Source organism: Quercus robur, chromosome 9, assembly GCF_932294415.1.
Source record: "Quercus robur chromosome 9, dhQueRobu3.1, whole genome shotgun sequence".
NCBI lineage: Eukaryota > Viridiplantae > Streptophyta > Magnoliopsida > Fagales > Fagaceae > Quercus > Quercus robur.
In genome coordinates this window covers 42,801,070-42,822,240 of record NC_065542.1, presented here as the reverse complement: position 1 = coordinate 42,822,240, position 21,171 = coordinate 42,801,070, and the positions used below count along the sequence as shown (strand labels likewise).

Sequence of the window (21,171 nt, the reverse complement as noted above, 5' to 3'; positions counted from 1 at the left end):
GGTGTCATAGCAAGGAGGGTATAGTCAGGACTGTAATTGGTTATTTTGAAGATATTTATACCTCCACATACCCGTCCCGCTTGGAAGAGGTAACAAATTTAACTCAAGCCAAGGTTTCCAAGGAGATGAATGGTGATCTTACCAAGGATTTTACTGCAGAAGAAGTCAGAACAACTCTTTGGCAAATGCATCCAACTAAAGCACCTGAGCCAGATGGTATGTCTGCTATCTTTTACCAAAAATCTTGGGACATTGTAGGTTATGATGTTACTAATATGGTGTTAAATGTTCTAAATTCAAATGCTTCTTTATCTGATATTAATAGTACTTATATAACATTGGTGCCAAAAGTTAAAATGCCCAACAGGATGAAGGATTTTCGCCCAATCAGTCTCAGTAATGTAGCATATAAATTGATCTCCAAAGTGCTTGCAAACCACCTTAAGACTATGCTGCCTCACATAATTTCTGAAAATCAAAGGGCCTTTCTACCTGAGAGGTTAATCACAAATAATGAGCTTATTGCCTTTATCTTAATGCACTATCTGGATCACAAAAAGAGTGGGAAGGATAGCTACATGGTAGTCAAGCTTGATATGAGTAATGCTTATGACAAAGTAGAGTGGAATTTCATTGAGGGGGTGATGAGGAGGTTGGTTTTCCATGAGAAATGGATTGGACAGGTGATGAAATGTATAACAATGGTCACGTACTTAGTGTTGATTAATGGGGAAGCTTATGGTCGAATTTCTCCAACTAGAGGACTTCGACAAGGTGATCCATTATCATCTTATCTATTCCTTCTCTATATGGAAGCTTTTTCTGCCCTCATTTCTGATGCAAGTAGTAGGAATCTTCTTAATGGAGTGTCCATTTGTAGGGGCTGCCCTAGAGTCACGCATTTGTGCTTTGCGGATGACAGCCTTTTGTTCTGTAAGGCTAAAAAAGAGGAGGTCAGCAAGTTTGTTGAAATTCTGGAGCAGTTTGAGGTTGCGTCGGGGCAAAAGATCAATATGGATAAGTCTTCAATGACCTTTAGCCAGAATACCCCAGTTGAAACAAAGGGAAAGGTCCTGGAAATTTTAGGACCAATGCAAGAACTAAGGCAAGGAAAATATCTTGGGCTCCCATCAGTCATAGGAAAGTCAAAGAACCAGGTTTTTGCAGAAATTAAGGAGAAGGTTGGAAAAAAACTCTCTGGGTGGAAAGAAAAAATGCTCTCTATAGGGGGAAAGGAAATTTTGATTAAAGCAGTCACGCAAGCATTCCCTACTTATACTATGAGTTGCTTCCAACTTCCGAAAGGACTCTGTGAAGACTTAGAAAAAATGGAGAGGAATTTTTGGTGGGGTCAGAGAGATCAAGAGGCAAAGATGGCTTGGGTCAGCTAGAGGAAAATGTGCAAATCAAAATCGGATGGTGGGATGGGTTTTCGCAATCTACAAGCCTTCAACTTAGCAATGCTTGCAAAGCAGGCATGGCGTATTATGACGAACCTGAACTCATTGATTGCAAGAATCTTGCAAGAATCTACAAAGCCAAGTACTTCCCTTTTGGTGATATTTTGGGTGCAATGCTTGGAAGCAGCCCCTCTTAAGCGTGGAGAAGCATTTATAATAGTTTGGAGGTTATTCGGAAGGGGGTAAGGTGGAGAGTTGGCAATGGGAAGATGATACATATTTGGGAAGACAAGTGGCTGCCTAATCCCACTACTTACAAAGTATGCTCCCCTCTACAAGATATTGGAGATTTTCCAATGGTGTCATCGCTAATCGATGAAGAAATAAGGCACTAGAAAGTGGAGATGGTTAAGAGGTTTTTTCTTCCTTTTGAGGCTGAAACCATCCTTAACATTCCCCTCAGCTATAATTTACCTGAAGATAGCATAATTTGGTTAGGAAACAAACGGGGAGTTTTCATTGTTAGGAGTGCATATTATGTTGCGCTTCCTATTGTGGAAAATTTAGAGGAGGGTGAATGCTCAAGCGGTGACTCTAGGACTCGCTTATGGAAGAAGGTTTGGCAACTCAAGCTCCCTGCCAAAGTTAGAATTTTTGCTTGGAAGGCTTGTATGGATGGGCTACCCACTAAGCTAAATTTGGCTAAGAGAGGTCTAAATGTGAGGGCTGAATGTCCTCTCTGCGAAAAGGATGTTGAAAGCTCTAGCCATGCCTTAATTTATTGTAATAAGCTTTGTGAGGTGTGGTGGAATTGGCAGGATTGTCCAATAAACTTGCTGGCTATGAACAAATGCTTTGTGGATTTAGCAGTGGAAATATTAGATGTTGGCTCTCCAAATGATCTTGAGACTCTCTTTGTTATTGCGTGGGCTATTTGGTTTAACAGAAATCAAGTGGATCATGGGTTAAAAGCAATTCCCACTCTCAAATTTGGAACCTGGCGAGGCGTACATAGGAGGATTAAATGCAGTTTTGTATTGTCAGGCTCAACAGCAACAAGCCCTAGATGTTGGTTGGGCAGCACCTCCTCCGAATGTATATAAGATAAATGTTGATGGTGCTACGGCTGGGATTGGATGTAGGTCCTCTGTGGGTGTAGTCATTCGAGATTGTAGGGGGATGGCTGTTGCTGTGGTTAGTAAGGTGCTGAATGGAAACTATGGGGCGGCTGTTACAGAAGCTTTTGCAGTAGAAGAAGGGATTCGGTTGGCTAGGGAGATGGAGCTTCAAAGAATTATTGTGGAATCTGACTCTTGTGAAGTGGTTGACGCTATTAACGAGAGTAGTTGCAATGGTGAATTTGGGATGGTCATCCAAGGTTCTTTGGAGCTGCTGCGGTTTTTTCAAAGCTGAAAAATGCAACATTTGAAAAGGGACTACAACAGAGCTACGCATGAGCTGGCTCAGTTAGCTAAATCTTCAGGCTCTTCTCAGCAGTGGAAAGGAATTGAGCCGCCTGTCATTCAGCATGTTTTACTGTTAGATAGAGCTAAGTGTTAACTTTGTTTATTGTTTTTAGCTCTTTCTTTCCTACTTGCTGTACTCTGTTGTTCTCCAATTTCAGTTTAATGAAAATTCAGTTTCAATTTCAAAAAAAAAAAAAAAAAACAAGTCCAGCGTCAAACTTGAGGTGACGTTCTAGTGGTGGGTCTTATTATGTTTTCACAATATTTACGAATATATCACTGTATTTATATTCATAAAAATATTATTAGAAAAAACCACTAAAAAATTATATTTATTTTTTATATTCAAATCCACTTTTTTTTTTTAAATTAAAAAAAAAATATTGAGTAATAAAACAAAACCAAACCAGTTTTTTGTGATGCATCTCAAAAAAAAACTAAAGTAGAATACTAAGAGCACTCTCATCAGGTGTGCCAAACGCCAAATATTTGGCATTTTGCACACTAAACACCAAAAAACATCTCTCATGAGGTGTTCTAAATCTCAAAAAATTTGACATACATGAATAGTACGCTCTCAAATATGAGAGCGTACGGAGAAATGTGCAATAATTTTAATGAATTTTTTTTTTCTCTCTCATTCCTTTGTCAGTTTCTTCCTCATTTTTTTCTCAAACACCGATCGGTTCTCTCATATTTTCGTTCCCTTCTGTGCCGTCACCAACATCGATGCCGACGCCAACGCCGACGCATCAATTCCACGCCGATCTCTCTCTAGCTGTGGTTTTTTTTTTTTGGCTGTGGTTTGATGGGTGGGTTGGGCAATGGGTGGCTTTGAATGGACAGATCGGTGGTGGGTGGGTTTGGATGGGCAGATCGGTGTCCACCACGCAGCACCGTCCATCTCACACTCTCAGATCAGATCGCCTGGGATTTTTTTTTTTTTTTTGGTGGATGTGGGTTGAGTTTCATGGGTTTTAATGGGTTGATATTGGTGGGTTATGGCTGTGGGTGGGCTGATTTTCATGGGTTTTGATGGCTGATTTTGGTGGGTTATGGCGGTGGGTGTGGGCTGATTTTAGGTTTTAGTTGATTTTGGATTTTAGCTATGGTAGTCGGTGGTAGTGGGTTGGTTTGTTGATTTTGCGTTTTGATTATGGTTGTCGGCGGTGGGCTACTATGGGCAGTGGTGGTGGTGGTGTGCTATGGGCAGTGGTGTTGGGGGCTGTGCAGTATATTACCGTTTAAAGTTTTTTTTTTAATGATATCTTAATGTGATTTATATATTATTTTAATGTATGAGATTGAAGAATAGAACATCTGATAAATTAGATGTTGTAAAATAATGTGACAAAATAATAAAATAAATTTTTAATACATTAAAATGACATTTTTTATAAAACAACTGATGAGAATGGTTTAAAAACACCGCTTTTAATTTTTCTCTTACCCAAAGAGGCCCTTAACACCATAATTTCTTTGTACATACGTGATGGTTTCACTTGTCGTTTTGTTCCCCACTTTTGCACCTTCGGATAATTTTTTATTTTTCTTCTCTTCTTTTGAGAGTGTGGTGGACGTCAAACAAAGGCTAGTCTATTTTGACCGACTGCTAAAGGAAACACAAAATAAAGTAAAACTTAGCTTTTGGGAAAGAGATCAGCTTTTTACCTAACCTATTGGAATTTCCAAGCAATAACATACTTTATTCCAAAAAGGAAAATACCACGTGCTAAATTATCAAACCTGGCTGAAAGGAAAGTCAGCATTTAAAACAAAAATGAATACCATAACTATTACCTTCCAAGCAATTGCTCAATTACTTTTGACGTGACATATCAAACCTTGTTTATATGAAAGTATGTTCATATCCAAGCAATTGCTCAATTACTTTAACAGCCAATCGAAGTAGCAGTTGCTATCATAAAAGAAAAAGAAAAAGAAGTAGCAGTTGATACATAGACGAAGAGGGCCTATTGCGCACCGACTCCAATAGAAAATGAATTGTTTGACCCATGACTGCCGGTCCCTTTGTCTCCCACTCTCACCTGCACTTTACAACATTGCCCAGCGTTATTTAAAGAGGCTTTTTGAGCTTTTCAGTCGCACCTGCAATTTCCTAAATTTGTAAGCTAAACTAAACTCAGCTCATTGCACATCCATTCCTTCATGGCTTTTATTCCATCATCTTCTTCTTCTTCCCGTGGATGCAAATACGATGTCTTTCTTAGTTTTAGAGGTGAGGACACCCGCACAAAATTTACTGACCATCTATATAGTGCTTTGAAACGAAAAGGCATATCCACTTTTAGGGACGATGAAAAACTCAAGCGAGGAACGTTTATTACCCCAGAGCTCTTGAAAGCAATAGAAGAATCAAGATTTGCTGTCGTTGTTCTCTCAAGAGACTATGCTTCTTCAAGTTGGTGTTTGACTGAACTAACAAAGATTGTTGAGTGCATGGAAAAAACACAATTGGTAGTTCTACCTGTCTTCCATTATGTGGATCCAAGTCATGTGCGGAATCAAAGGGGGACTTTTGCAGAAGCCTTTGCAGAGCATGAAGAGCGTCTCAAGAATAACGTAGGAAGTGTTCAAACGTGGAAAGCTGCTTTGACAAAAGTTGCTGATCTCGCTGGATGGGATTTAAAGAATAGGTAAGAATTTGGCAAAAATACAAATTACATCTGTTAAGTTTACTCAATTGTCTTTTGGTTCTTTAACTTTCATTTTTGTCAGTTTGATCCTGTAAGTTTATATTTTTTGTCACCGTTAGTCTGTCCATAAGGACCATAACTCCGGTTAACTAAAATAAAATAAAATAATCAAACTAAAAAATTATTAAAATTTCTATTTTTTTAATGCGAATTACACCTGCTAAATTTTGCCAATTGTCATTTTGGTTCTAGAAATATATATATATATATATATATATATATATATATATACATATATATTTGTCATTTTAGTCATGTAAGTTCACATTTGTTGTCTCCATTAGTCCTTTTTAATTGCAAATTTTTTATAATGAAGTGGAGGAAAGACTAATAGTGACAAAAAAAATTGTGAATTTATAGGACCAAAATGACAAAAATAAGATTTATAGGACTAAAATGACAATTGACCAAATTTAACGGAGGTAATTTGCATTTTTGCCTAAGAATTTCTTTGGAATAATGCTATTTATTGTCAACTTTTTATATTTTCTAAAATTTATTTTTCGTTACCATATTCTAATCCAAGTAGGACTAGATTTCTATCAAGCAAGAAAATGTTTACAGGAACTTGGGCGTTACAAGAAGTTAAAGGCCTTAATGGCTCTAACATTGCCCCCATAATATATCTTTTTTTTTTTTGAGAAACCCCTAAGTGGGGAATATTATTAAGGAAAGAACTAAAGATCAATATTGTAGACATCAGCCGTGTCTGGAGGAACAGACTCCATCCAAACATCTAAAGTATTAGACAATGCTCTTCTAGCCAACTTGTGGGCTAGACCATTACTTTGTCTTTTAACATGCTGAAAAGAAATACAACTAAAAAAAGAGCTAAGGAATTTTATGTCATGAAGAATATGCCCAAACTCGGAGTGATCCATATTATTGCCATTGATGGAGTTAATAATGGTTTCTGAGTCACCTTCAACAACCACTCTGTGGAAATCCAACTCTCTTGCAAACCATAGGGCTCGACGCGCTGCTAGCACTTCCACCATCTCTACCGAAATAGGCAGCGGAATCTGTTGTGACAAAGCAGCCATAGCTAATCCATTTTCATTACAGATTATTACACGTAAACCAGCAATATTTTCTTCAACAGAAAGTGCACCGTCGAAGTTGATCTTTAGCAGTCCCGTTGGAGGAGGGCGCCACCTTACCGATCTGGCTGTTCTGGGGATCGCTTCATGCGTGGGCCGGAGTTGGTTATACTCCTGGAGAGCTTTTTGTGCCAAGGAGCTAATTTGGTCTAATGGCGCCGTTGCTTCCTGCATGCGTATCTTGTTTCTGCGCATCCAAATTAAGGATGACGTCCAGGCAAACAGAGGAAAGCGAGACCAGTCCTGTTGAGCGACTTTAATAACCTCCAGAAAGTTTGAAGCTGAGATAGAGGCTTCTCTTAAATCCTCGAAGTTGACCCGCCAAACCGAATCTAACTGAGGGCAAGTCCAAAGGGCATGAAGAGTATCTTCAGGTCCGGCATTGCACTGAAGGCACAAGTTCTCTGTTAGAAGCTTACGGCGAAAAAGATTCACTCTTGAAGGGAGCGAATCATTTCCAGCACGCCATAAGAGAAGTCGTATCCTGTTTGGCACCTCCACTTGCCAAACTTCAGTGTCTTTCCAACAGCACCGGTCTTGGTCAATCAGCGATGCCACCAATTCAGCTGGATTATTGTCTAAGATGGGAGAGCTTACTCTACCATTCTCAACTGTTGGCAGCCAACTGTCTTGGTAGATGCGGACTAAAGAGCCATCACCAATTCTCCATCTCATTCCACGCAAAATGACTTCGCGCCCTTTTAAAAGGCTTCTCCACGCATAGGATCCATTTTTCTCCTTGGCATCAAAGATTGAACCATGGGGGAAAAATTTTGCCTTAAAAAATCTGAAAAATAGGGAGTCTTCCTCAGTGGCCAATCTCCAGACTTGTTTGGCCAGTAGCGCATCGTTGAATTTTTGTAGATCCCTAAAACCCATACCACCTTCAGTTTTTGCCCTACACAGCTTACTCCATTTAACCCAATGCACCTTCCTCCTTTCACCCCTTTGACCCCACCAAAATTTACGGATCATAATTTCAATCTCATTGCATAAAATGTTGGGAAGTTTAAAGCAGCTCATAGAGAAAGTTGGGATTGCTTGGATCACAGCTTTCAAAAGAATCTCCCTTCCGGCTTGGGATAATAGTTTCTCCTTCCACCCTTTCATTTTTGCCCACACTCGCTCCTTTATGTATTGGAAGCTAGCCTTCTTTCTACGACCCACAAAGGAGGGGAGACCCAAGTACTTCTCATATTGCTTGATCTCCGGAACACCTAGCAGTGAGATAATAGCCTCTTGTAAACTTTGGTGCACATTTTTACCAAAAAATAGAGTAGTTTTGTCTCTATTCAGTTGCTGCCCAGATGCCTTTTCATAAGTCAAGAGGATGTCTTGAATATGCTGACATTCTTGAATAGAGGCCCTGCAAAAGAGTAGACTGTCATCTGCAAAAAATAAATGCGTTAGTCTTGGCCCATTTCTACAAATGGAGATGCCCCTGATATCACCAGCAACCACAGCTTGATTCAATAATCCATGAACACCTTCAGTACAAAGGATAAAGAGATAAGGTGAGAGGGGATCACCCTGTCTAATACCTCTGCTCGGGTTGATTGTACCTGAAGGTTCCCCATTAATCAAAATGGAGTAAGAGACAGTGGTAATGCACTCCATCATCAAAGCCACCCATTTCTCATGGAAACCCAACTTTCTCAAAAGCTCATTCATAAAGCTCCATTCCACTCGATCATAAGCTTTACTCATGTCGAGTTTAAAGGCCATAAAACCTGTTTTACCCGATTGATGATTTTTCATATAGTGGAGAGTTTCAAAGGCCATCAATATATTATCAGTGATTACCTTCCCTGCCTGGAAGGCACTTTGATTTTCAGAAACAAGGTAAGGTAACACTTTTTTCAATCGGTTGGCTAGCACTTTAGACAACAATTTGTAAATGACATTACATAAGCTAATTGGTCTAAATTCAGAATAAGCTTAGGACTCTTCACTTTAGGGATAAGGGTCACAAAAGTATGATTAAGATCAGGAGGGATACGACAGTTATTGAGACAATCAAGCACAGCAAAAGTAACATCATCACCCACCACAGACCAAAAAGATTGGAAGAAAATGGGAGGCATACCATCCGGGCCCGGGGCCGTTAAAGGTTCCATGTTTTTTAAAGCAAGATCAACTTCCTCCCTCGTGAAAATTTTAGTAAGCTCCTGGTTCATGTCCGCTGTCACTTTCGGTTCTACAACTTCCATAACCTTGTGCATGTCAGTGGGGTTTGATGAAGAGAACAAGGATTCATAAAACCTTATGACAATCTCTGCAACTTGACTGTCTGAGGTGCACCATTCATTAGCACTATTCTTCAGTCCCTTGATACTATTCCGTCTGTATCTATGCGAAGCCCTGTTGTGAAAGTACCGGGTGTTCCTATCCGAAGATTTGAGAAATAAGGAACGAGCCCTCTGCTGCCACATCAAGTTTTCTCTTTCTAATAGCTCATTCACCTCTAGCTGTATGGCCCTCACACTGTCTGAATCAACCCCAGTAGCTGCTGCCCATTCTGCCTTAATCAAGTCCCTAGTTTTCTCCTCCAATTGCCGCCTAATGCTGCCAAATGATTGTCTACTCCATTCCGAAAGCCGTAACCCACAGTTCTTAATTTTTTGAGACACCATAGGCATTGTGCTGTCAACTGAAGACTCACCCCAAGTAGCTTTTACCGTCTCCCCACAATCTGCCTCCCTTAGCCACATTTGCTCGAACCGGAAAGGTTTGTTTCGACCAGCTGTGATACCTTCCGGTTTAATAATAATCGGGTTATGATCTGAAGAATGGGCTCTAACATGTTGCACTCGAGTTGCTGGGTTTAGTTCCAACCATGCCGTATTAGCGAAAGCCCGGTCTAACCGTTCTAGCACCATACCTCCTGATCGTTTGCCTCTCCAAGTGAATTTGTGACCACAATACCCCAAGTCAACCAGATCACATTCATCCACTATGTCACGAAAAGCTTGCATCTCAGCTTCTCTTCTTGGCGGACCTCCAAGTTTCTCATGCCCCCTTAGAATTTCATTGAAGTCACCGGCGCAAATCCAAGGAAGGCTAAATTTTTGATTCAAACCACGTAGCAAGTCCCATGTTTCTGATTTCCTACTAGTTTCTGGAATTCCATATACCCCCGTGAACCTCCAAGCATCCTCCTTGTTCTTGTTTATGATGGCGTCAATATGATTGAGAGACGCCGAATCGACATCGATATCTACTGAATTTTTCCAGAGGAGAGCTAAACCACCTGCTCTTGTGATGTGGCCTACCACCCACACCTCATCAAATTGTAATTCGTCACAAAGTTTCCTCAGCCTAGCTTCATCTGCCCACGTCTCGGCCAGGAACAGGACAGAGGGGTCTTGCGCTCGCACAAATTTTGCAAGCTCTTGAACGGTGCGTTGGTTCCCAAGCCCCCGCACGTTCCAACATACCAGACTCATGGCTCTCGGCGGGGCTGGATATCAGCCCCCGCCGTTGGATAATCGTTATCGGAATCAAAGCTTGCATCCTGAGCCCTGCGTTTCTGTACTGGTTGATCATGAGTTGTGAAAGAGTTGCTGCGTTTACCAAGTAAGTCATCCAGCGAAATTGTATCCTGGGGGGTGATGGGCCTATTAATCCTAGTCCATTTAGTGGGCTTGCAAGTGTAGACTGATGGGATCAGGTTCGGCCCATTAGGGGAAGGATTGGAGGACGTAGCATGGGAGTTATTGCTTTTGTGCGTTGCGAGTACGTCTGAGCTCTCCTCTGTATTAATACCCGGATTTAAATCCACAAAATCCTCTTTGCCGTTATCCTCGCTTAATTGCACTGAGTCATTCACGGGATTGCAATCACGTCGAATTAAGGGAGTAGTAACGTCTGCATTAAATGGTGTCCCCTGTTTTTCGCTACCAGTTTCAGGGGATTCCGTGGCTGGTGAACGTGGTGACGGAATCTCCCTCGGCGCTGGTGGCCTGCTACTGCTCATGGATGATGCTTTGCCTTGTTCCTTTTTCCTCCCCTCAAAAAAACCCGGGACATGTACTACATTCTTACTGGACTGGTAAACCGGCTTCGCACGAATACTAGAATCGTAGTTCTTTTTACTTGCATCCAAGCTTCCTTCGCTTTGCACCCAAACCTCACAATCTTTATCGTCATGATCCAGCCGACCACACCAATAGCACAAGTTTGGCAGTCTTTCATACCTAAAGGAAATCCAGATTTTTTTCCTGTTTTCAAGAGTTACAACTCTTCCACAGCACAGGGGTTGAGTCACGTCCACGATCACTCTAACCCGAATGAAACCCTCACCCCCAAAGTCTTTGTCACCCGTCGATTTCACCACCTTACCAATTTTTGAGCAAATTTCTTCTGCTGTGTCTCTGTCCATGTATCCCAACGGGATGTTGTGCACTTGTACCCAAAAAGTTGCTTCATTCAGAGCATAATCCTCACTGACTGTATTCTTGTTGTAACGTTGAAACACTACTAGGTGTTTGTCAAAACTCCATGGTTCGTTCTACAGTACTCTCTCCACATCCGGTTTATTATCAAAAATAAACAAGAGTTTGTGATCACCTAAATTCCGTATCTGAAATCCGTTTTGCGTTCTCCACAGAGGAGAGAAGGTTCTTGCTACCGCATTGATGTTCAAAGCTCTGCTAGTTAGAAATCTAGCTACCAGAGAGAACTCTTCTTTTGGGACCTTCTTAGTAAGTGGCATATTATCTTCTTCTCTATCCATTAGCGAGAGACTATTCCAACCTTGAGTAATTTCGTCCATTCTTGATATATGCCACCACCAACAATTGATCGCTCACACTGTTTCCCCACCCCTGAAAAAAACCCCACAAGCCCTAACAATACACTTGGTAAAGTAGGGGACAAAAATCTTGCCTTTCTAGAAAGGTACTTCAATTCTACTCTCGTTTGTCCAGAAGGGTTTTTGGGAGCCTATCTTTCCAAACGAGAGAGAAACCAACCTTCCCATAATATATATATATATATCTATCTAACAATGACTTTCTTTGTCCCGTATATATTACAAACTTTGGAATTTATAATCTCAAATAGGACTTTGGTTGAAGAACCTTTTCATGGTTTGGCATGGTAGTCCCTAAATGATTCAATATGAGCAAACAGAGATAGACTTGGCAAAAGTGAGCCCGAGTCATTAATTTGACCCAAAATTGAAGGAAAATACCTGATTTGAATTAGAGAATTTTTTACCACAAGCAAAAACAGGTTGGCCTAGACCGGATCTAGCTTTTTTTTTTCTCCTAGGTAGTGTACTGGTCAATCCGTCTAACTTGTGACCAACCCTTTTAAATTTTAAAATAAAAATAAAAATTAAACTATATAAACTAGCAAATCACTCCAAATACAAAATTATGTAAAGGTAACGTGACTCAACCATCCAAAGGTAATGATTATGTTGAATCAAATACCAATCACTAAAACTTTTTTATTTTCTTGTTTGACCACGGGACAACAAGATTTAGAGAAATTGAGCTTATAATATAAATTTTGACAGTATCCAGTAGCTCAAGTTGAAATAACATCTCTACATCCGTGATAAAGTGATCAACGCATCGGTCTAAACCTCAAGTTTCTACAATAAATCTCATGGCATCCTTGCCATTGTGAGTCTCATCTGTGACAAGTGAACCTCTATCTCTTTCACTGCTTTCAAGTGGAACAAAGTTGAGCGAACAAGAGTCAAATAAATGCACCACTATCACCCAAGAATGCCACTAGAGTTGTGGACACTTATTGTTCTATTTCTTTTTTTTTTTTTAATCTTAAAATATATTTTTTAATTTTAAGGATTTCTTTTAATGAAATAAATTTTTTTTTTTTTTGAAACCAAAACAAAACTATGTTGGTTTGGGCACTTAATAGCTAAGAACCTAACTTTTATAGTGATGATATCATCGGTAACTTTGAATTGTGTAAACTTAAGAATCTATGCATTATTTAACTTTTGTTTTTGACTATTTTGTTATTTTTGACATTTAGTCATTTTTTTGTTCATTTAGTTATTTTTGGCATGTGAAAAAAATATAGGTTGACCTGTAATCCCATCGAACCAATTTATAACTTGTTTAAGATGACACATTTTTAACCTTAACCTGATTGACTGACCTGAATCCGACCCAACACAACCTATTGGCTAGGTCTAAACTAAAAACTTGGTAATCCACATTATACAAGTGACTTGAGGATTTTACATAGCTTTGGATTTTACAATCTACCCATAATGTCTTCATTTGAATGCTTGCCTCTTTTTTATAGTTTGCATTTCCTGCGGAATTTCCTTGATAAGCAGGTAAAAATGTTTAGGGAAAATGGCTTGGCAAAAAGTAGAATTATGCAGTTTATTTTTATGAAATAAAATTGGGAAAACAGCAATCCAAGAAAGGTTCAATAGAGGAATTAATATAATCAGGCACTCTCAACTCATAAAACTCTTATAGTCATAAAGAAACACATGGCTCTCAATTATAGAACATATAATGTCACCAAAAAAAAAAAAAAAATCAAACCTCAATTACAGCGCTATATCTTACACTTTAAAAATTCACGTTTTCTTACTAAACAAAGCTCTAGATTAAGCTTAAGCTGAATGCTTTTTTTCCCCTATCAATATGGCTAGCTTTGCCTCATTGTTTTTTTTTTTTTTGGTGTGTGTGGCTATTTTCTTTGCAGACCTGAATCTATAGTTATCGAAGAAATCATTAAAAGGATATTTAGTGAGTTGAATTGTAAATTCTCAAGTGTATATGAGGATCTTGTTGGAATGGACTCTTGTGTGGAGGAAATGTTGGATTCATACTTGTCTGAAAGGTTGGATGATGTTCGTTTTGTTGGGATTTGTGGGATGGGTGGAATAGGCAAAACAACTCTTGCGCAAGAAATTTATAAAAGAATTTCTAATCGCTATGAAGCTACTAGCTTTATTGCTAATATTAGAGAAGAAACTAAAACTCGAGGTCTAGTTTCTTTACAAAAACAACTTCTTTCCAAGATCCTCATGGAAAATGAAATAAATGTATGGAATATTCCTGAAGGAATCAATCTTCTGAGGAATACACTAAGTAATAAAAAGGTTTTTATTGTTCTGGATGATGTGGATGAAGATGAACAATTAGGAGCATTAGCAGGGAAGCATGATTGGTTTGGTCCAGGGAGTAGAATCATTGTAACAAGCAGAGATAGCCATTTATTGAATAGATGTGGTGTGAATGATGTATATAGAGTTAAGGGGTTGAATAATGATGATGCTTTGCAGCTTTTTAGTCAGAGAGCTTTCAATAAACCTTATCCTGAAGAAAATTATGTGGATTTTTCTAAGGGTTTTGTGAATTATGCTCAAGGCCTTCCTTTAGCTCTTAAAGTTTTAGGTTCTTTGTTGTTTGCTAAAAGAATGGAAGAATGGAAAAGTGCCCTAGATAAATTAAAAGAAGAACCTAATAAAAAAATCTTGGATATACTTCAAATTAGTTTTGATGGGCTAACATATATGCAAAAAGAATTGTTTTTAGATATTGCATGTTTTTTCAAAGGAGAAAACAAAGATTGCATAGGAGATAATCCAGACTACAATATTGGTGTTCTTGTGGAAAAATCTCTCATAACCATTAGTGACAATGGAACACTGTGGATGCATGATATGCTACAAGAAATGGGTCAAGAAATTATACGTCATGAATCCCCTAAAGAGCCCAGTAGACGAAGTAGGTTGTGGTCTTATGAGGATGCCCTTCATGTGTTGAAGAATAATACTGTAAGTTGACTAATCTAGATCTAAACTTGAAGAAATAAATATATTATTACGAACTTTTCTAATAATATGCCAATTATTCTAATTTCGTTTTCATTTGTTATCAGGGAACTGAGGTTGTTGAAAGCATGATGCTAATTGCACCTGTTCAAAAAGTGGAAAACTTGAGTGCAAAAGCCTTCTCAAATATGAAAAAACTAAGATTGCTAAAAATTAATAATACGCAATCTTCAAAAGACCTCTTTAGAGGTAATGTGCAATTTTTACACGGCCTCAGTTATCTTTCTAATGAGTTACGGTTTTTGGAATGGCATGGATATCATTTAAAATCCATGCCAACCAATTTCCAACCAATCAAACTTGTTAAATTGAGGATGTGTTTTAGTGGCATCAAACAACTATGGAAAGGAATTATGGTAAGATTTTCACTTATACAAAATGTGTAATTTATTCAATTTCATTGAGGCTTGACTTTATCTAATTATTTATTGCTTTATAACAGACTTTAGATGAGTTAAAACTTATTGACCTAAGTTACTCTCAAAACTTGATTGAGACCCCGAACTTCAGTGGAGCACCAAATTTAAAGAAGTTGATTTTTCAAGGTTGTACAAGACTATCTAAGATTCATGCATCTCTTGGAAATCTCAAACAGCTTATTGAATTGGATTTGAATGGTTGCAAATCCCTCAAAAGCCTTCCTAACAAGATCGGCTTGGAAGGTCTTGAAATATTTAATCTTGGTGGTTGTTCAAGACTGGAGAAGTTTCCGGAGATTGTGGAAAATATGCCACATTTGTCAAAACTTTATTTGAACGAGACTCCAATAAAAGATCTACCATTCGCCGTGGAGCATGTAACTGGCCTTATTGAATTGGATCTAGAAGATTGCAAAAATCTTTCAAATCTTCCAAATGCCTATTGTAGTTTGATGTCTCTAAAAATTCTCGTTTTATCTGGCTGCTCAAAAATTGATGAACTACCAGAGAATTTGGAAAACCTCAAAAGCTTGGAGAGGCTACATGTGAGGGGAACTGCTATAAAAGAGCTACCTCCATCTGTAAGTCTCTTAGAAAATCTAAAAGGACTGTGTCTTCGTGGATGTGAAGGGATATCACCTAATTCATCGAATAAGCTCATCAGCTATCAACGAAGAAGTCTATATCCCATGGTAACGTTAGAGCATTCTTTAGTAGGTTTATGCTCTTTGACCGAACTAGATCTACGTTATTGCAATCTTCAGTCAATCCCAGATGAAATTGGCTGTATGTGGTCTTTATTACGATTACATCTAAGTGGAAATAATTTTATTTGCCTTCCTGAAAGTATGATTCAACTATCTAATCTGAAAGTTCTTGGGTTGAATTTTTGCACTAGTCTTCGATCATTGCCAAAGCTGCCATTAAATATTCAGGCTATTGGTGCAAGATCTTGTACCTCACTGGAAACATTTTCAATAAGACCAGAGGACAAATTTGTGCCGGCACTTGATCTTACCAATTGCGTCAAATTGATTGAGAATCAAGACTATAGTGACCTGTTGTCTGGAATGCTAAGACGTTTTATCATTGATGACCAGGTCTCTCTCTCTCTCTCTCTCTCTCTCTCTCTCTCTCTCTCTCTGTGTGTTGCATGTGAGGTTCTAAGCATTATGATTTTTACGTTTCAGAGATATGATAATCGAGTACAGCACTACGGTCTTGTGATTCCTGGAAGCGAAATTCCGAAATGGCTTAGCCACAAAAACGTGGGGACGTCAGTGAATCTGCAAGTGCCTTCAGATTTGTTATGTAACAAATTGATGGGAATCGTTGGGTGTTTTGTCTTTGTATTCCGCGGGCATCAACCATTTGACCAACTTCATACTTGTACTAGGGGAAGTAATAGATATGCGCGTGTGCTTATTTGTTCCGTATACGCCAACGGATGTGAAATTGGCAAAAACAGACATCCAGTAACCGGGAATTTTGGTAAGATTGAACCGAGTCAACTTTTACTGTTTTTTTTACCCTCTATATACTTCCATCGTGACTGGAAAGAAAAATTGAATGGAGTCGATGCTAACGGACTCACCCAGATTGAGGTTAAATTTGAAACCAAAGGTCCAGGCTTGGAGATTACAAAATGCGGGGCCAGCTTGGTATTCGAACAAGACATTGAAGATCTCAAGCAAACAAAGGCTTGGCCTAGTAGCTGCAGCATCACTCCTTATGAGGATGATTTAGATACCAAAATTAAGAAAAGTCGTGATGAGGCTGGACCTAGTGGAGAAGCTACGGGCCCTAATGACATAGACGCACCACACCCAAAGTGGATACAACTCCCTAATCTAATTCAGAGTCTTGTGCCGTGCTTGGGAAACTGGCTTGGGAATTTATGTACACCAGGTAGAGGTAACCCTGATTCTGTGGAGGAGGAATTCCAGTGAAAGTGGTAGCTGCGCTGAATCTGCAAGGCTGATAACCCTGTTTTTTTCTCGTGATTTTTGTGTAAGTCACCATCTTTCTCTCGTGATTTTAGAATCTTTTTGTTTCTAAATTCATTGGCATATGCTTTCACATATATATTTTTTTTAAAAAAAATTTGTGACAATGGCCATTTTACTTCTGTAATTCACTAATTTGTGATTCTTTTTCTGCTAGTTGCTCCAAACTGGATACTATGAAGTTATTGGATCTTGTTTGCGAGGGAAATTGTAACATTATAGCAGGCAAGATATGTGCAACTGATTGTATGCACATCATTTTTGTTTAATTATGTTAGAGGGTAAAATCAGCACTTTCGTTGCTCTATTTATGATATATATTAGTACAAGTTTCCATAGGAGAATACAATAGATGCATCCCACTTATTCGGGCTCTGTTTTTTCTTTCACTACATTAACCCTTCTGAAATCTGCAAAGGAGCCAATGAGATTTTCGGATGTATTATATATGGTCTCTGAGGCGATGATGAATTTTGTTCAGTTTGTTGGTTAGAATGCTGTGGAAATTTTGCCTTTTCGTTTTCAAATTTCAATGGACTATCTTCTATCAATTGAATATCTTTAATTGTGTAATTGCTGATCAGAATCATCTTTATTAATGTACTCAGCACAAACTTCTATTTTATTTATTTAGTTTTACCTGTTGTCTATGCATTTCTTTTTCAGTCTATGAGCATAAAGATACGATTCTTGTCAATTTGCGATTAATTAGAAACTTCTCATCATCTTATTTGTAAAGAGGTCATGCAATGGTGGATGGCAGAGACATTGTCCTACTACACCATCTTTTGGTAATCTGGGGTTGATGCTGATGATGGTTGAGAGGAACTGGGTTCGGCAACTCAAAAGATTGCAAGAAACTTCCAGAAAGTATGTTTTTTTTACGTCTATCTACTTTTTTTCTAATGTGGATTTTCCTTTTCTTTCCCAGAAACTTTCCTTTTTTTTATTACATTTGTTTCTTGTGTGTGACTATTTCTCTGTTTGGCTACAAGGAAACTAGATGAAAATTAACATAGAAAGGTTACAAAGCTTTTGATTCTATCTTGTTTTGATGTTTTAGTTTCGGGAGTTGTAATGCTGACTAATATGAGCTGAAATAGTGGTGCCAGACTTAGTTCTTGAGTTCTCCACTTTCTGGGTTCCCTTTGGAACATATATATTTTGTTATCTTATCCTACATTTTTCATAGAAATTGGACGAGTGACAAAATGCTGGGGCTTATGCTTTCTTACGGTTTTTGATTTCATAACATATAAGCACTGCTCAAGCAAGCCAGTCTGTTTGGCTTTACTGGCAATTTATTTCCTTAACATAAAATGCATTTTTTTTTTCCCCAAGAAAATAGGAGGAGCTTATTGTGAATTATGTTGTCTTGTATATGTATGTTTTCTGAAGGTACCAGTTGGAGCTATGACAGAAAGCTTTGGAGGAGAATATAACTGTATATTTGGGACAGGTTGTTGGAAGACCCACATCACGAGCTGGGTCACTTGATAAGGAAGCCCCAGAAATAGCACATGTATTTCTCGCCCCTACGCCTAAGGTGGCTCTGTTTCAGCAGGTAAACGACTATTTATCATGTTGGTTTTGTAAATTGAGGTTCGGCTTTGGGGTTGTATATAAGTTTGAGACAATCTTTGTAGTTTAAGCCGGTACATTGCACAATAATGAAGTGGTGTGTTCCTTGGCTTGGCTGAGGTGGTAGTTGTGCAGGCCATGAGAAGGGGGTTGTGCTGTTGGTTTTTACTTTTTAGTGCTTATTTATGCAATTATTCATCGTGATTTTAAGAAGGGGCTTTCTGATTCTGCATGCTTCAAGTTCACCTTGGAAGGGAGTTTGGCATTTAATAAATAGAATCATGATTATACTACAACCTCATTACTCCTTGAAATATATTAACGGAATCCAAATAAGGCTTGACTACCAGAAAATACTTGGTGTCAATTTCGGGTGTTGAGGATTCAATTGCTAGTAATTGGCCAACCTTGATGGTGCAGGTGAGGGCTACTGCAGTTCAATGTGTAGAGGCATTGCATGGCCTCTTTATCTGGTGACAAGGTGTCACAGGTAATGATTTTCACAGCTATCAAATTATCTTTTCATCACATTCACCACCTCTTGCTGTTGTAGTTAGCAAGATCTAGCAAATCTAAATGCTTTAATGGCTGCATGCATCACTGATTAATGCTGTAGGATTGTAAAATAATTAAAAAATTTGTTGGATTGTTGACGGTTGCAGTTACTATACGAATGCTTACATACCTAAGGTATACAGTATTCTCTTAACTAGAACAGAAATTTGGCCTTGGCCAACTTTAACAGACTTGAGTGTTTTTGACATTTCTTTTTTGGGTTAAATAAGTACTAACACTATATTATAATGATGCGTAGTTACTTGTAATCTAATTTGTTTGAGTTTCTTGCTTGTATATTTCTCTACATTGAACTGCATTCTCATTTTATTTTTACATCAAAATGTTGAAATTTGACGTTGCTTGCATTTCAGGATCCAGTGACAAAACAAGCATAGGAAATGGAGTTTTGACGTATGAAAATGCAGTTAGTAAAGCTGGAATCTAAAGTTTTTTGTATTCTGGTTTTATTCAAGTGAATTTGTATAATTACATATAGTGATTTAAGATTCTATAATGTAAACATGGTGTTAGAGGTGTCTTTTGGAAGACTGACAATTGTGGAACTTCATTATTTGTTGTATTCTGTATTGTGTGTCCGCACACAAATTGGTCTCCCATTTAACCTCATAGTATACCTGATCTGTTTTCAGATTCAGTAGATTGGCTTATGTCTAAAATGCATGAACTTAAAGGCTCTACGGTTGCTGTGGACTCGGCCACTCCAGAGGAGTGCTATAATTTAATATGCTTCTTGCATTGAAAATTGAATCTAGTCTCTCTTAAGGTGATGGTAGACCTGCACGTTCCACTTGCCATAACTTGCTTATGCATATATTGGCAGTAGGCTATTATCTAGGGGTAACGCTTGGTTTGCATTTCCAAAACTAACTGATGGTATTTATGTTACTAATCTTTTTTTCACTTGAATTTATTTATTATTACTTTCTTTACTGGGCCACATGACATCTTTCTTTGGCCCTTGTATATTACGAACTCAGGAAATTATAAGCTCAGATTGGACTGTAGTTGAACAGCCTTTGCAAGTTTGCATGGTTTGTGCCATATATAGATATACTGTTTTAGAGTTCCCCTTTTGAACAAAGCTAACATTGCAATTTTTTTTCTGCCGACAGTTTCGCAATACATAATGCCTTTTGGATTGTTGCTATATACATGGTCAGATTGATCAGTGGGAAAAAGAGTTCAAATACAAGCCATGCAAGGAAGCGGCTTTGGACCTACACTTCAAAAGTAGCCCAGGCTGCCAATGTCTAACATATATACAGAAAATCAGATATGCCATGCTCAAAATTTTAAAAACGAAGAAGCAAATTTCAAATCCAGGATGTAGGACTTGCCACTTGGGCTTCTTTTTTTTTTTTTTAACATGAACAACGATTTCATTATGATTGAATACAAAGCCTCCATAGCAGGAGCAGGTGAATCTCCAATCTATAAAACATTTTCAGAAATTAAAGTAAATATATTATTAAACAATATTGAAAGTATGAAATTTGGACCGAAGAAATTCAAGTAACAATAATGTGTTTGGTTTGATGGAAATTGATTTCCAAAAAATATTTTCCATCTTTACAGGCGTTTGGAGCCACTAAAAATACTGGTCAACCAAAATTGTTTTCATGTATAAAAGTACTTATGGCAAAAATTGGTTATTCTTTCATTTTCCATAAACTATTTTCCACTTCACTCAAATATCATCAACCTAACCTCCACCCCCTACCCCCAACTGTCTGCCACCCAATCACCACCCCAACTGTCCACTGCATTTAGGCTTGAAATGAGAGATCACGGATTTAGGAAATTGCAGTCCACACCAAGCTAGCCAGCACACTGTCCACGCTGCCAAGTGCCAAGGAGGAAAAGAAGGGGAAGACGCCAAATGGTGAGAAAGTGAAGAAAAAAAATATATAGAAAATGATGTAATGGATTTAAAATATAAATTTACATAGAGTATAAATAAATAAATAAATAAAATTTAAGCGAAACAATTACACAAAATACTCAACCCTCTATCAACCGCTGATATACAGGCTGTTAATTTCCATTGCATGGGAACTTTAATAATTGGA

The 21,171-nt window shown here is 38.3% G+C and overlaps 1 protein-coding gene across 6 annotated transcripts; it reads left to right on the top strand.

Moving 5' to 3' along the window:
* The first annotated feature begins 4,930 nt into the window (after positions 1-4,930).
* On the top strand, positions 4,931-20,309 carry LOC126698502 (disease resistance protein RUN1-like). 6 transcript variants are annotated; one of them, XM_050395775.1, is made up of 9 exons: positions 4,931-5,523; positions 13,383-14,460; positions 14,565-14,873; positions 14,960-16,036; positions 16,127-16,946; positions 17,100-17,812; positions 18,341-18,506; positions 18,944-19,013; positions 19,453-19,849. In XM_050395775.1, the coding sequence occupies exons 1-5, from the start codon at positions 5,036-5,038 to the stop codon at positions 16,883-16,885; spliced, it is 3,711 nt and encodes a 1,236-aa protein (XP_050251732.1). In that variant the 5' UTR covers positions 4,931-5,035; the 3' UTR covers positions 16,886-16,946; positions 17,100-17,812; positions 18,341-18,506; positions 18,944-19,013; positions 19,453-19,849. The 6 variants fall into 6 exon arrangements, with proteins under 6 accessions (XP_050251732.1, XP_050251734.1, XP_050251735.1 ...); XM_050395777.1 differs by lacking the exons at positions 18,944-19,013; positions 19,453-19,849 and adding an exon at positions 20,215-20,309; XM_050395778.1 differs by lacking the exon at positions 18,944-19,013 and having other exon boundaries at positions 17,682-17,812.
* The last annotated feature ends 862 nt before the right edge of the window (positions 20,310-21,171 follow it).